Below are 14,232 nucleotides of genomic sequence, written 5' to 3' on the forward strand. Positions count from 1 at the left end.
TCACGTACAGAAAACCAAGAGTGGCATACGAACGTACGCGCACTGCGTTCCAGCTATTGCGTTCCCCGTAGACCCGGCGGGAGGTTGGAAGCAAAGAGGAGGAAAACGCACCACGTGACGCGCCTCGGCGAATGAGTAAGGCGGCGGCACGGGGAAAGCGATTGCGATACTCTTCCCCCGGGTACAGTGACTCTAGGAGACGTGAGACCTTCGGTTTTGAAAATAACGGGGGAGGGGTGGACCAAGACGCGGCGACCAAATCTCGATTGAATCACTGGTGGCATAGAAAGAGAAATAACTAATATGATTTTATTAAATACTAAATACAAGAAATACCAAATACTTTATGACTCAACCAATTTGTAACTTTATTTTTATATTAACGGGCTATGCTACCGCCCGATGCAAAGGGAAGGCCGTTATCCATCCAGCCATCCGCATCACGATTGGACGATGGAAATTTGAATTCTGAACCCGCAGTAGCGTATGTATGACTCCCGTAGCAGACGACAGAAATAGGTCCCACGAAAACGTGTAGAATGATGAACCTCAGCATGAAACATCTCTGGAATATTCACCGCTTGTACAGAAATACTAAGGTAAGCTGAAGTATAAAGTATTGTAGAAGGAATCAAAGAGTGATATTAAACGGTAGGAGCAACTTATTTATTTACACATGGTAAACAAGACTTTCGTGCACGAGACTGCACTTCTTCAGGTTACAAAAATGTAAACATGGTACAGGCACATATATACAGTTGAAGGGGGAGTTCTGGCATGAGAGGGTAACAGGTTGATGGAAAGGATGCAAACCCAGATAAAAATCAAAAGAACGTAAATACAAAAGCAGGGGTATTGAAGAAGCAATAACTGGGACGATGAATAGCGCCACCTCAACCTTCCAAAAATGCTGCTCTAGGAAGGGATGCCTACGACAGGGTCGTTATAATCTTGTAGGTCGTGGTCCAACTGCGGGAGTGATGCAAAGTGACGTCACACTCACGAACCAATAGGAGCATCCAGCCATTCCTGTGGCTTCAAGTGGCGGCCCATGTGACGTAACAACCAAGAGTCAGCCAATCAGGACCGTGTTTTCAACGGCGGCAGCCAATCACGAACGTGCTTTCAGCGGTCGTAACCATGGAAACGAGCCACCGTCGTTATATACAGAGAGAGAGGAAGAAGGAACCAGCGTACCCGCTCAAGACAACAATGATAATGATGATGAATGACTAAGAAAACGATTGTTGACTACGGAGTTGGGTCTGTGCTCCAGATTTATTCAAGCTGTAGTGGAATGTTGAAAGGAAAACCCTGTAAAAGCCCCTATGAAACGTGTTGAGCCACAAATACCGGCAAAAGGCTGCCGGTATCATCTTCCTACCGGCAACCGGCAGAGCGAGCAAATAACCGGCCGTGCCGGTATAATACCGGCCTGGTGGCAACCCTACTTGGCCGGCAAAACGCTTCGAAATAGAACCGTTTTTTTTTTTTTCCAAATGGTGTCCACTTCGAAGTCGGAGTGGGCTTGGCCAAGGCATTGTGGGTAAAACTGGGACCACTCTAAAAGTCATATGTGAAGTTTGTATTGTATCACAAGGCAACATGACCCAAGGGCAAGTGGGTGAAATATTTACAAACTATAAAACAACGAAAGGATGCTCTATATAATATATACATTACTATAGTAGAACAGAGTGTGTTACAGTGGTAACCTAGTGTCGAGTGTAGAAGCAACATGTTCAGGCTGAAAATTCCAATCACTAATATCGTTAGGAAAGAATTATTTCAGAAAGGAAGTGATATTACAATGGGGAAGCTTAATCACATGGATGTCGTTCAGACGAGATGAAATGTAGTTAAAAAGCGATAGAACTTGCGTCGTCTGTTTTGTCTGTCTGTGTCCCCCGCACTGGAGTTTTATCGCTTTTAGAAATTTAGTTAGCAGGGACTAGGAGACGCTCGCCAGCGTTTGTGTTGTAATACATTTTATGGAAGAGACACCGCCTGGCTATCAACCATCTTGACTTGAAGATCAACGTCGAGGTTTTTCTTTATACGTGAAACAATCGCATCTCTGGAATAGTTGGATGTAATGAAGCACATTTTGAACTGACTCTAATGCTTGAATTAAGTACTCTTGATGGGGATCCCATATGGCCGATGCGTATTCGAGTTTGGGCAGCACGAATGCACGGTATGAAAGCAGCTATGAAAGTGATGTGGTGGGAGCACAAGATGGCTGCGAAAATTTAATTTGGCAACTCTAAACATAACTCTAAAAACAGCACGCCATCAATGGTCCCACATCGGTCCAAAATTGGCAGCCAATATAAGTTACGTTGGTCCAGTATATAGGCCGTGCAACAAAGGTCTGATAATACGCCAATCAAAACTGCCAATATTGGTCCAATGTTGCAAGCCCGTGGTGAGCCAATGAAGAATACGAATGCCCTGTAGCTATAGTAACTGCCACTCTGGTCTAGTTTTAATTGGTTTGAATGGCAGCACGACAACGGGAAGGCATCACAGTACAATACATTCTTTTTTTCTCTTTTGTCTTTTCTCTTATATTTACCTGGGTAGGTACTGAAACACAGCCATGGGTAGCACAGTGGTGAGAGTAGGATAAGCCAAGATAACACAACTTATTGCTCTTCATTGGCTTGATTGGCCCTCATTAGGCTCACTAGAACCGAGACAGTGCCAATATTGGACCAATATTGTGTGCTGCTCGGGTAGTTAGAATCCGCAAAAGTAACTGTAATAACAACTAAAGCACGCATCCCAAGCTTTCACAAGCTGGCCATAACTATAACTTGCGTCCCCTCGAAACACGTGTCCTTGTGGCTGCTATGAGGCCCTAGGACATGTCCTGCGCTGTGTGCGAGCCGCTAATTCTGATTCTCGCTCATGATGAAGAGGAATAGCAGTCTCTGTTCGAAATATATGGGCGGCTCTCATCCTGGGACACTTCCCTTCATCTTTGCTTACCGGTTCACTGAATTTTCTCCTCATCTGCATCTCTTGATGACATCTAAGTGGACACATTACTTCCAAGGACAACTGCATATAATCATTTAATCACACGTACACAAATCTAATTTGTAACAGGCATATTTGAGTCAGTCGAGGTTCCTTTACACGAACCTTGATTACTTCAAAGTAATATGTTCCGTAATCTGTAACGATAACTGGAAAAGCAATTTGGAACCCTTACATTTATTAGGTCGTAATAAAAGTACGACTGTATCACACATGTGTTTCGCTCGACAATATTTACTTTATTCAACTCTGCAGCGAAGTGAGCGAGAGTTCCAAAATAATTTGAATTAAACCTTCTCCAATGTGCGAAAAACACTTTTGTTCATTTACATTTGACATTTGGGTATATACATTTGACACCAAACATAATCGCACGCAGCCGTATTCTAATACTGTGGCATATCGTTGCTAACCATATTACTAGCACATTAGGAATAGACACATTTTTTACACATTTTCAAATCACCTTATGAACCTACTACGGAATAGTACTTTGTAACATAAGGAATAAGAAACAAAATGCGTAAGTCATAATCACAATCACAAAAAATCAGAAAAGTGATCTTTTTTCTTTCATTTTGACACTGGATGAATATTTGTGCTTTCTCGGATGAAGGCAAGGACTCAGTATACTGCTGTTGATACCTCTATTAAAACTGCTATATCATCTTCAGAGCTCGTGTCCATTGACAGCTCAGTGGCACTTGGTGCTTAACCACAACCGTTGCCAACAATCGTCAGCATCATGAATGAAAGTCACTCATGCGAGTGCATTTCTGACAGAAGCTAACCAATTTGGGATCTTGGCTACTTTGGAGGGCTCCTTGTAATAGTTCGTTGCATTCATCGTCCTTAGCAGAAACATTTGTATGAGGAAGCAAGAGAGGAACATATTTCAGGAGTAGTGATATCTCAGTCTCTGTTGGATGCCGGAATGAATCACTCTCTACATAATACTTTCGAATGCGTCTGAGTGTTGCACAGAAACACTTATCTACTGCCTTGACATCTGAGTGGAGTACCATCAGTTTCAGACAAGGCATAGCTTCCATACTCGTATCGTCCTTACGAAATGACAGCGGGAGAATAGTCAATAAACTCGTTGCGTCATAATCACAAGAATATGGCAATAATGTCACCAACCCTTCTCTCATATAACCTTCTGCACACGTTCGTGTTGGTGATTGGCCTATCCAATTAGGACAGTTTATAAGACAGTGTGGGATGTGCCATCTGAGAACATTCATTTTCCTTCTTTCAGCGGAAAGGGCGCGCAGCACGTGTTACCCACTTTGTTGTACATATTAGGGATGGAGTGGGGAAGAAGGAAGTTCACGATATCAACGGCATCACTTTCACAGGCCCAGTGAAGAGGTGTCATTCCAACATTGTCACGGGAACTCATACTAGAGCGGAGTAATAATAACGTTACAACGTCCAGGTATTCATTTGAGGTGCACAGATGCATGGGCGTCATTCGATCCACATTGATCACGTCCACTGATGTATAAAAAGGAATGAGAAGCTTCACCACATTTGTGTGTCCATTCACCGCGCTCAAGTGCAATGCAGTGTTCTCTTCTTCATCTGTAAAGCACACGGATGAAGGGGAGAGGTGAATCTTAACAGCTTCCACATTACCTTTCCGTGCTTCTATCAGCAACTTTGTATTGCCATCGTCGTCGACCATTTCCGTGTCGACATCGTCAATGTTGGGATCATCATTTTTTACTCCACGTTGTACATAATGCTGGATATGGAGATTTAAATGCGGCTGTAACAGCTTCATGTAATTAATATAATTTTCTTCTTGTATCTCACGTAGCTTATTCTTGGCCACATCATGTAGGAGTTTACGGCTATAAGGATCACCAGCGATGACATCTAAATGGAGGAAGAGAAGTTTCAGACACGAAATTTCTTCTTGGAAATCCCTGTTCATCCACACATACACATAGCTTCTGCTGATCCTCTGTGCATGCCTAGGGTCACTGTGTCGCCAATAAGGCCATAGAGTTTGCATCACTTTCGTTCCACCACGTTTCGCCCAGACATACAACGGTGACGAGCCGAGCGTTTCAGGTGAGTTCACGAGCGAGTGCGGGATGAGACACCTCACAACGTTGAGATCCGAACTCGACTCATATTTCCAACTTGTCCGAGCAACGTCTAAGCACCTTTCTCCTTTGTTGTTAAGCATGTGCGCATTTGTGTGAGGTAGAAGAAACGTCACAGCTTTTAGGGAATCAGAGTGAGAAGCCACATGAAGTGTTGTGTTCAGTCTGATGTGATGTATGTCATATGTCCGAGTGCGAAGGAGTAACAACTTCATGGCCTCCAAATCATCTCTCTTTGCACATATATCTATCGGAGTTTCTTCATGATAATCGAGAACATTCACTGAGGAATAAAGAGGAAGAAGTAGCTTCACAATCTCTGCATCTTCACTCAAGTGCAAAGGAGTTTGAAAGTGTCCATTTCTATTGTTAACGGATAAATGTGCGACGTAAAACTGTGTTGTCTCCAGATTTCCTTCATTCGCACTAATGTGCAACATTGTGTTTCCATCCTTATCAAGAATTCCCGTATCGCAGTAAGGAAGGAGCATTTTACAAACAGTCTCGGACTTTGCGTAAAAAAGGACAGTTCTATTGCTGCTGTCTGTAAAACTATCAAGGTTTCCAATTACCGAAGACTCTGCAGAACATCTCAAGCTTCGTTCCTTGCGTGATCCTAATTGGTCCATGATGTCTCTGTCTAGGATTACGGTACTCTCTTTCTGGGACACATAGCTCAGATACACGTCTAAAACGCCTCGTAGGTCATGTCTCACAGCCGTGAATATTGCTCGTTCAAGAAAATGTCTCTTTTGCTCGAAGGTTTCACACGTGCGTAGATTTTTGGTAGAACGTTTCACTGCTTCCTCACTGCATCGAGCGCATAACACGTTAAGTCTGTCTCCCGCAGCCGAAGTCTCAGTCCGCAAGCATTCCATCCACTTCCCAGCGTATTTTGCGTCCCATGGAGACCGCAGCTCTGCGTACCCAAACGGTGACAGTTGAAACAAATCCTCCTTGATTAGCTCATCATCCATCGGAAGCTTCTTCAATGTTGCTTCATCAGAATGCAGGGCTCCTAAGTGCAATGGCGTCCTTTTGAGCTCATCGACTTTGAACATATCCTCTCTTTGGATAACATGTTGCTCAAAATATGAAGCGTCATTGTTCATCACAGCAGAGTGAAGGGGAAAGGACTCAGATTCCAGTGCGTCGAACAACATCATTACACCGCTGTATTCTTCTTCATGGTACAGATCGACAATGACATCCCTCACGTCGAAATTTTCTCTTACTTTCGCCTTTTGCAGTACGTAATCGGCTGCAAAGAATTCAGCGAATGTCTTATGAACGAACTCTGGAATTCCGTTGTTCAGACCATTCAGAAATCCTTCTTTGAGACAATTATTAGCTGCGTCCTTCATTAAACGTCCTTCGGGCTCTAAATTCTTTAATTCGTCTTTGTTCAATAAGTATTTCAATTTTTCCTGAGGGAATATACACTTCATAGCGAGGAGTTTATGGTTTTCGTAAAACTGAAGCGCTGCGGAGTCATTCTCCTCTTGTACGGCGTGTAGGCGGAGATTTTCTTTTCTTTTTTCAATTCTGAATACAAGGTGCTTGTACCACACAAACAACTTGTACACGTGTACAATATATAAGTTCTTATTCTTATCGGCTGATATGTTTGCACGTTTAAGTAACGAAGAGTAATCATCAGACTCTGCAATTTCCCCATTCTTCATTTCAAGGATCATACGAAGCAGGAGAGGGGTTTCTAGGATTGTCTCGTTTGTCTCCATCAAGTTCGTGAGCAGTCGCTGGAACAGCTCGGAAGCTCCATCGTTTTCATTGGTTGAATGAGCTGTTCCCTCATATTTTCTAATGAACTCCGCCCGATTTTCGGCTGAAAAAGAAAGGAGTTCATATGACACCGTGTGCAGAGCATCTTGTGCATGGGGCTTAAATACGGTACGAGTAAACATATATATCTTGCACGCTTTCTTTTCAGATAGAGACGATGTAAGCTCCAAGACGCACTTGCGGTATTCCTTGTTCAGTTCATCGAAGGCATCCAAGATGATGACAATCTCGAAAGGGCTTCCGTCGTTCAAACTTTTCTCGAACAAAGCGAACTCTACACCATCTTTCTGTACTTGGCATAGATCCGCGAGATATCTGCACATATCCGCTTGACTCGGCGACGCTGTTTTAACAGATGCCATTCTCTGAGGAAGGTCGACGTACATCACCCACTGCTTCGTATCTCGATTTTTTACTTCTGTGCACAAGCGCTTTGCTAGAGTACTCTTTCCATTACCTGGTGCACCAGACACAATGACAACCTTCTCCCCTACGTTCGACAACACAACCTTCTCGTTCAGTTTCAACAACGCGTCCTCGGTGTAACTCTCACTTCCCGTCATTGGAAGGTGACTGAGACGACCATTTGATTTGGTCCACAAGAGTCTCTTATGAGGTTCGTCGAACTTTAGCAGGTGCACTACTTTGTTTCGGAAATGACCATCTTTCAGGAGAGCTTCGTAGTCACATGGCTCGTGGACGAGTACGAATTTCTCGAAATTCTTTAAATCCTTCTTGGCCTTTGCCTCACAACCGGGAGGTGGAAGTGTTGCGACCTGATTGTGTCGACAGCCCAGAAGTGCGAAAGCCTCACTGTGGTCATTTAGATTGCATTCTTTCAAGTTAATTTCCACGGCTCTTCTGCACTGTCTTTTCACGTAATAGTTCTGAACACGTTCTTCCAGTTCATGAAGAGGAGGTCCCAGGTCAATGTTCCCCGACTCGCATAGCTTTAGGAAAACCGCAGTGTCTACGCAGCGTAAGAAGGCATCTATAGTCGTTGCGTCCGAAAGCTTAGAAAGGTCTTGGCCTTGAAGTTTTAGGCGGGAATTTTCGAAAACTTCTGTTTTGCAGCTATACGTAACATGCTCAAAACTTGCTTCGTCGATCCTGTGAACTTTGTGCCTCTCCCCAAAGAACGCATCTTGTTGCACTTTTTTCATCAAGTTTTCTTTCTCACTGTCTTCCACGAGCAAGATGACTTTTGATCCAGTGACACAGGATACTTTACTGAGAAGTTCAATGATCTTTCGGACGTCTTCGTTTGGATGGACGGATACTAGCACAAATGCACATTTGTAGTCTAGTAGCACATCCCGCAGAGTGGAGTCATATTGGTTTGCTTCGAAAAACAAGTATGACCTTCCCGTAGATTTCACAGCGTTGTGAACCATTATTTCGAGAAGCCTCAGTTCTGGACCCGTAAATACGTGAAGTGACCCCTCTTTCCAGATACTCTTCTTTAGTGATTTCTCGAAGTGGACTTTGAGTTTGTCAGTTTCGAAAGCTTTGTCCAGTCTAGCGTTTTCCTTTTCTATCTGTGTTGCATCTATGGATGGGATTCCATTCCGAATGTATTCCCTCATGTCCGGGATGACATGTTCCTCGAAAAACTTTAGTAGTTCCGGTACTTCCCGTTCCAGAACCCTATGACCTTCGTCGCAACCATATTGAACCAGTACGTGGGGGATCCGTACAATCAATTCTTCTTCTTCATTCTTGTTGCTCATAAAAGCTTGCTGGATGAGAAGGTTCATATCTTTTTGCCTGGGTTTTATGTTATTCAGGATGTTCTTGTATTGCTTTTCCCGCTCCGTATCGTCACTGTAATATGGCTTGCCATTGTTCCTGTACACTAGGTAAAGTGCCATATGACATAACTCGTGAATAAATGTTCCGCAGACTTCGGCTTCTGCAGCACGGCTCCCGATGAAAACTCTTTGATCTTTGTAGAAAGTAAGGCCGATGTCGCCTCTGTTGCAGGTTCCCGTGATCCCTTGAACGTTTTTACTGTTGTAGTCGAACGTTGTTTCCAGGTGTGGCGCTCTTGCAGCCACTTTGAGAATATTCCTGTTTACTTCATCATTAGAGAGCTGCTTAAACATATTCTCCAATCGTACACCGAAGTCATCACATCTAGTGACGCTCAGTGATTTGCTTTTCAAATAGTCGATGTAAGAGTCCTCGCATTCTGTGGTGTAATATCGTTGTCGACGAATTTCAGCTTGTTCAAGGGGTGAGAGGTACCAGTAACATGAAGATTCTTTGGTGTTCTTGAGTCCACATTCCCGCGAGACTAAGAGGCCATGTATACGAATGGCTTTCTCTTTAACAGCTCTGCAACTAGCTGACTCATCTGTGACAGGGTCCAACCACAGTTTCAAAGCAGGTGCAGCATCCAGGCACTTTAGAACACGAGCCTCGTCTTTCGCTGCAATGGCTTCGTGCATTTCCTTCCTGACGTCTTCCCACTGCGGCGACCTTTCCATGTCAACGTCAGATTCAGATGTCGAAGCCATATTTCTGTACATGAAGCGAGAAATTCCTGTAATATTGAGATGGGAATTAGGAACAGACTAATTGAAATACAACAAACAGGTCAAGTGTGGTAATTCGTTTGGACCGCGACACCTGTCTTTCCATTTTAGCGTCGCGAACAGTTTTTTTTTTTCGCTTCTTTCTTTTTCATCACGCCATGCGAGCTTGTGACGCACGTGAACCACGTCACGAGTTGCCGGATATGGAAAATAATAGGCTACCGAAGTTGCAGGTTTTTGACCTATACCAACGCTCCCTAAACGCGCGTCAGGAAGAATGTCCGATAGTTTCCAACAATCTCTTTTATATGATTTGACAGAGCGTTTAATGACAAACAGGGCGGTGTAACCCATTTCAACCCTTTTGTAGTTGCAGAAAAGCATGTACGCACCCAAAAAGCTCTTTTATTTTTTTGCGGATGAGGCGCTCTTATTTTACCTCGACACCCGCAAATCCGCGAACCTCAAAGGTAGAGCAAACAGTACAGCAGCACGTGGGCAGCAAGCGTGGGGAACTTTAAATGCGTGACGTTAATGACTACCAAGATAGGATCCCTGAAAGGAAGCACAGTGCTCGAAAAGGTCAGTCTTCAACATTATGTTAAAAAAAACAGCTGTCTGATATTTTGAGCTATCTTCTCCGTCAATGTACTTCCGAAGCACTAGGCTTCAACGTATGCTGGAACGAAAACTATCCGAGAGGTCGACCGGACCACCGCGCCTGATTCTACCTGAAATCACCCTGCCCAGGACTAGATTCAGATTCAAACAAGCAATGGAGCCTTTACTATACTCTAGGCAAGGGAGACTCAGACCCAGAATAAAGGGGAAGAATGCACTTGGACGTCTCCTTCATAGTGAATATGATGTACTTAACGTGAATTCCTCAATAATAATAATTAAAAACAGAGAAAACAGGAGATTGGAACAGCACGAGGAACCCAATATGGACAATGAAAGACTGAAAGGCAATGTGAAACAACAATAATATTGGGATAAAAGATTAGTACAAATCATTAATGGATTCAGAACAATGCTAGGAGAGAATACGACAGTAGCAACAGAGGTTTTCTAGTATGTCCTTTCCAGCTAGTAGTGTTCGTTTGTCTGCTTGTGTTACCTCACACTTGGGTAGGGTCTGAGACGTACAAGACGAACAGACAGAACAGGACTCAAACAGCAAAGGAATTGTCTTTGTCACAGGTAGGCTAGTTCGGAGAAAGGAGGTCATGTATAGACCGCGTGGGAGAGGGTTGGGTAATGCATTCTTGGAGTCCAGCTAAATAAAATAAATATATACACCCTACAAAATACAAGATGGCGCTTCTTTCATAGAACTGTCACGAACGCCCTTGATCAATCTTCCTTGGGGATCTAACGTCCCTAATTCATCTTCATTCAATAAGATTTCCAAGATATCCTGAGGAGATATAGACTTTATAGCGAGGAGACAACGGCTTGAGTAGAATGATGACTTTGCGTTATGGTTGTCCCCTCGCACGGCACTTAAGGGGATGTTTTCTTTCATTTTTTTCTTTTCTGTGTACATTCGGAAAACATCTTGCACACGTGTACAATGTATATACTCCTGTCACTAGAATTGTCGGCAGTATTAGGGGGCAAAGAGCAATCGTCACACTATGCAATTTATCCATACTTCATCTCAGCCATCATACGAAGTAGGAGAGGAGTTTCTATGATTTTTTTTTTTCCTTCTTCGGTGACGTATACATTTGGTGGAACTCCTGCAAAGATGCAACATCCGTGGTGGCTGAAGTTTCTCTCTCGCCCCTATATTTTGCGAGGAAGCCATCCTGGTTGTACTCAGTAAAAGGACAAAGTTCATATGACACCTCTTGTGCATGACGTTGAAACAGGGTGTGAGTAAAAAGGTATATCGTGTACATTTTGATCTTAGCCACAAACAGTATAAGATCCAGCACTCATCCCATGTAACAGCATTACAGATGTTAAATGGGATTGTGGATGTTGACTTTGTAGCGAGCCGCCCAATCTGCAACGCCATCAGCGCTCGTTCAAATTGGTCGCGCTAATAAATGCACGGCGCACGGGCCGCTCGGCCAGTAGTTGTTCCCGTGGATTAGCCAGAACATTGTCTCTTTCCTGGAACACGCTACCTACAAACTTCATCAAAGAGATCATCGATTCACGACAACTAGGCTCACGGAGAGAGCCACACAAACCGTTCTTGTTCCTTTTAGTTCTCATGGACTTGCATACACACAAATTAATATACGCGTGCAAGCTGAGAGGACGACAGAAAGCAGCAGACAGTGAAGAGATCGCGATAATAAATAGAAAATAACGTACCGTACAACAAAGCAAAGAGCCACGACAACATCTTGAACAACTTGAGCAGCACAACACGTGCAGGGTATCTGGAACAAGACAAACAGAAAAACAGTCTTATCAAAGAGGCACATGCATAGTGCGTTTTGGGTCGCGCAACAGAAGTTCCTTCTTTCCAGATCGAGGAACTGATATTTAAGGCAGATTCACATGTCTGTGTTTATGGCTGCGCGCAGTGTCTTACGTGTATCTACGTTCTATCCTGAAAGATGTTCCCTTGCAGCAATTCGCTGTCAGCTTACGTAACTCGCAAGCGCAACCGTAAGCGCAGTAGAGTGAATCACCCTTTAGGATTGGTTGTCCGTACCCTACCTAACGAATCCACAGCGACCAATCAAAACCTTCTACCTGAGTGGAATTCTATCACTTTGAAATTCTAAATTACAATGGCATATGGCAAAAAATAGCAGTCTCGCTTTTGGTGCAACGAAGAGTAAAGCGATAGCAACCTTCGAGCTTCCGCGAAAATTCGGGGATAATTTTAAATTGAACGAAATTGTTTGCAGATGTGGTTGCAATGTAGGAGCGTTGCGGGTTATCGTGCTAGAGGGTAACATCTCATTACGGCCCGAGTCTCATTACGGCCGAAGTCTCATTACGACCGAAAGTATCATTACGACCGAAAATCCTTTAATCCCCAAGTGTCTCGTTACGGCCAAAGTCTCAATACGGCCGAAGGTAGTATCATTAAGGCCGAAGATGTCTCATAACGGCCAAAAAGAAAAAAGAAGCATCCACCATAGTAGCTCTGTATATACTGTGTTTTATGCTTCCCAAAATGTGTCCGAGGCGGTGTGCCCCCACGGCTTGTGTCACACACAATGGTTCATGCACACAATATTGCGACAGTGTTTCATGCATCCCTCGTGAAAAATGTTTTTATTGTCATATGTGTCACACGATATTTGTATGTGTTACGCCATTTTCTCTCAGTATTCAAGCAACATCCTACTCGTTGGTTCTGTGAGCAAACTGTGTGTGTGTGTGTTCTGAAAAGTACTCCACAAGGGAGCCCACTGGGAGCTCCAGGAGTCACATGACCTATGACCATGATCTTCTCCCCCACTAGCTGCCTTCTACAATTTACGTCCACCTGAAATTTACAAAAAAGTACATAAGCCACTGAACAAAATGACATATGCTCTTGTTTGATGATGACTATAAGACATATGCTGTCAAGCAGACTTTTTTTTTCATATATTCGAAACATATTCAAGAATTATGGACAACAATGACAATTACGTCATAATAATGCAGCTGCATAGCCAGGAAACTATTTCAGGAGGTGTTTTATGAGGCTTGACATGGGGTGGAGGAGTCCCCCTCGTCAGTGCTTTATCCAGACCCCCTCTAACTTTTTTGCCTGTGCACCCCCTACAGGGGGTGCCCTTGCGATTTCAGCTTCAGATACGTCTGTAATGATATGTTAAGCTGTAATGACGTAACTATTCCAACAATTTTTTCCAACACCCTTCTCGTGCTTGGGATTCTGGATAAACCACTACCCCTTGTTCATTTTCGTGGGGCACTACATTAGAGCTTATGCCACTGCACTGATGTCACAATGTTAAAAGTGTGTGTCACTCTGGGCATTCGGAATTCCTCTAAGCTACAATATGTAAATTCAGAATATCCGAAGGGTAAACATCAGATGTTACCTGCAGGCTTCATGCTGAAACGCGTGTACGCAAAACACTTCCGCCGTGGTGGGCGACGCCGTTAGTGTAATCATACACGCAAGACAATTGCGGGCACATGGAGTAGTGGCAGCAACCTGAAAACGATACATTTTCTTGTTACATATGAGTAATCAAAAATATACATTCCCACATGTTTCGTTTTGTCGTTTGTAGGAAGCGCTAGTAAGGGAACAGCACTTGGTTGGTCACATGCAAGCCACAATGCGAGAGGTGCCGATATTTCGATTACGCGATCAAAAATTAAAAGTCTAGAACCATGCACACTTCCCCTTGCAACTACTTCCCCAGCATCGTGAGACATGACACCCATGACATTACACCATGTATTCATGTATAGTGTAATGATATGCAGGAATGAAAAAGATGCCAACATACCTGTAATCCAGTGTCCCATAAGTTTGATTCGATTTTTTGGCAGCTACCATGAAGAGCAAATTCACGATTCACAAGTTTTGTTTCGCCATTTTCATTGTTGATTTCGCAAGCGTCGAGCAATCCCACGTGACCTCCTTTGGATCAGTGAAAAGTGAAAATTACTCGCGTCATGAACATATATGTTCATCTCAGCGCAAATCACGTTTTGCATGCTATAGAAGGAGGGGGGATCAATACTCTTCCTTTCGTGTTTTGATATCTTGTTGTTTTGCTACTCTCACTTCG

The 14,232-nt window shown here is 43.6% G+C and overlaps 1 protein-coding gene and 1 long non-coding RNA gene across 2 annotated transcripts; both read right to left on the reverse strand.

Moving 5' to 3' along the window:
• Positions 1 to 4,288: 4,288 nt before the first annotated feature.
• Positions 4,289 to 12,451, reverse strand: LOC135370487 (uncharacterized). Its single transcript, XM_064604241.1, has 3 exons — positions 12,438 to 12,451; positions 11,834 to 11,901; positions 4,289 to 9,510 (listed from the first exon to the last, which is right to left on the reverse strand). The coding sequence occupies exons 1-3, from the start codon at positions 12,449 to 12,451 to the stop codon at positions 4,289 to 4,291; spliced, it is 5,304 nt and encodes a 1,767-aa protein (XP_064460311.1).
• Positions 12,452 to 12,732: 281 nt separating this feature from the next.
• LOC135370179 (uncharacterized) lies at positions 12,733 to 13,831 on the reverse strand. The gene is made up of 2 exons (XR_010415238.1): positions 13,531 to 13,831; positions 12,733 to 12,965 (listed from the first exon to the last, which is right to left on the reverse strand). It is a non-coding gene; the product is annotated as an uncharacterized LOC135370179 (long non-coding RNA).
• Between the last annotated feature and the right edge of the window lie 401 nt (positions 13,832 to 14,232).

The sequence above is a fragment of the Ornithodoros turicata genome, chromosome 10, assembly GCF_037126465.1.
Source record: "Ornithodoros turicata isolate Travis chromosome 10, ASM3712646v1, whole genome shotgun sequence".
Lineage (NCBI taxonomy): Eukaryota > Metazoa > Arthropoda > Arachnida > Ixodida > Argasidae > Ornithodoros > Ornithodoros turicata.

Bases quoted from the DNA above. Each gene is read 5' to 3' on its own strand.
- LOC135370487 (XM_064604241.1), bottom strand. The intron at 9,511-11,833 runs GTACGTTATTTT...TCAATATTACAG, and splicing joins GCTCTTTGCTTTGTTGTACG to GAATTTCTCGCTTCATGTAC.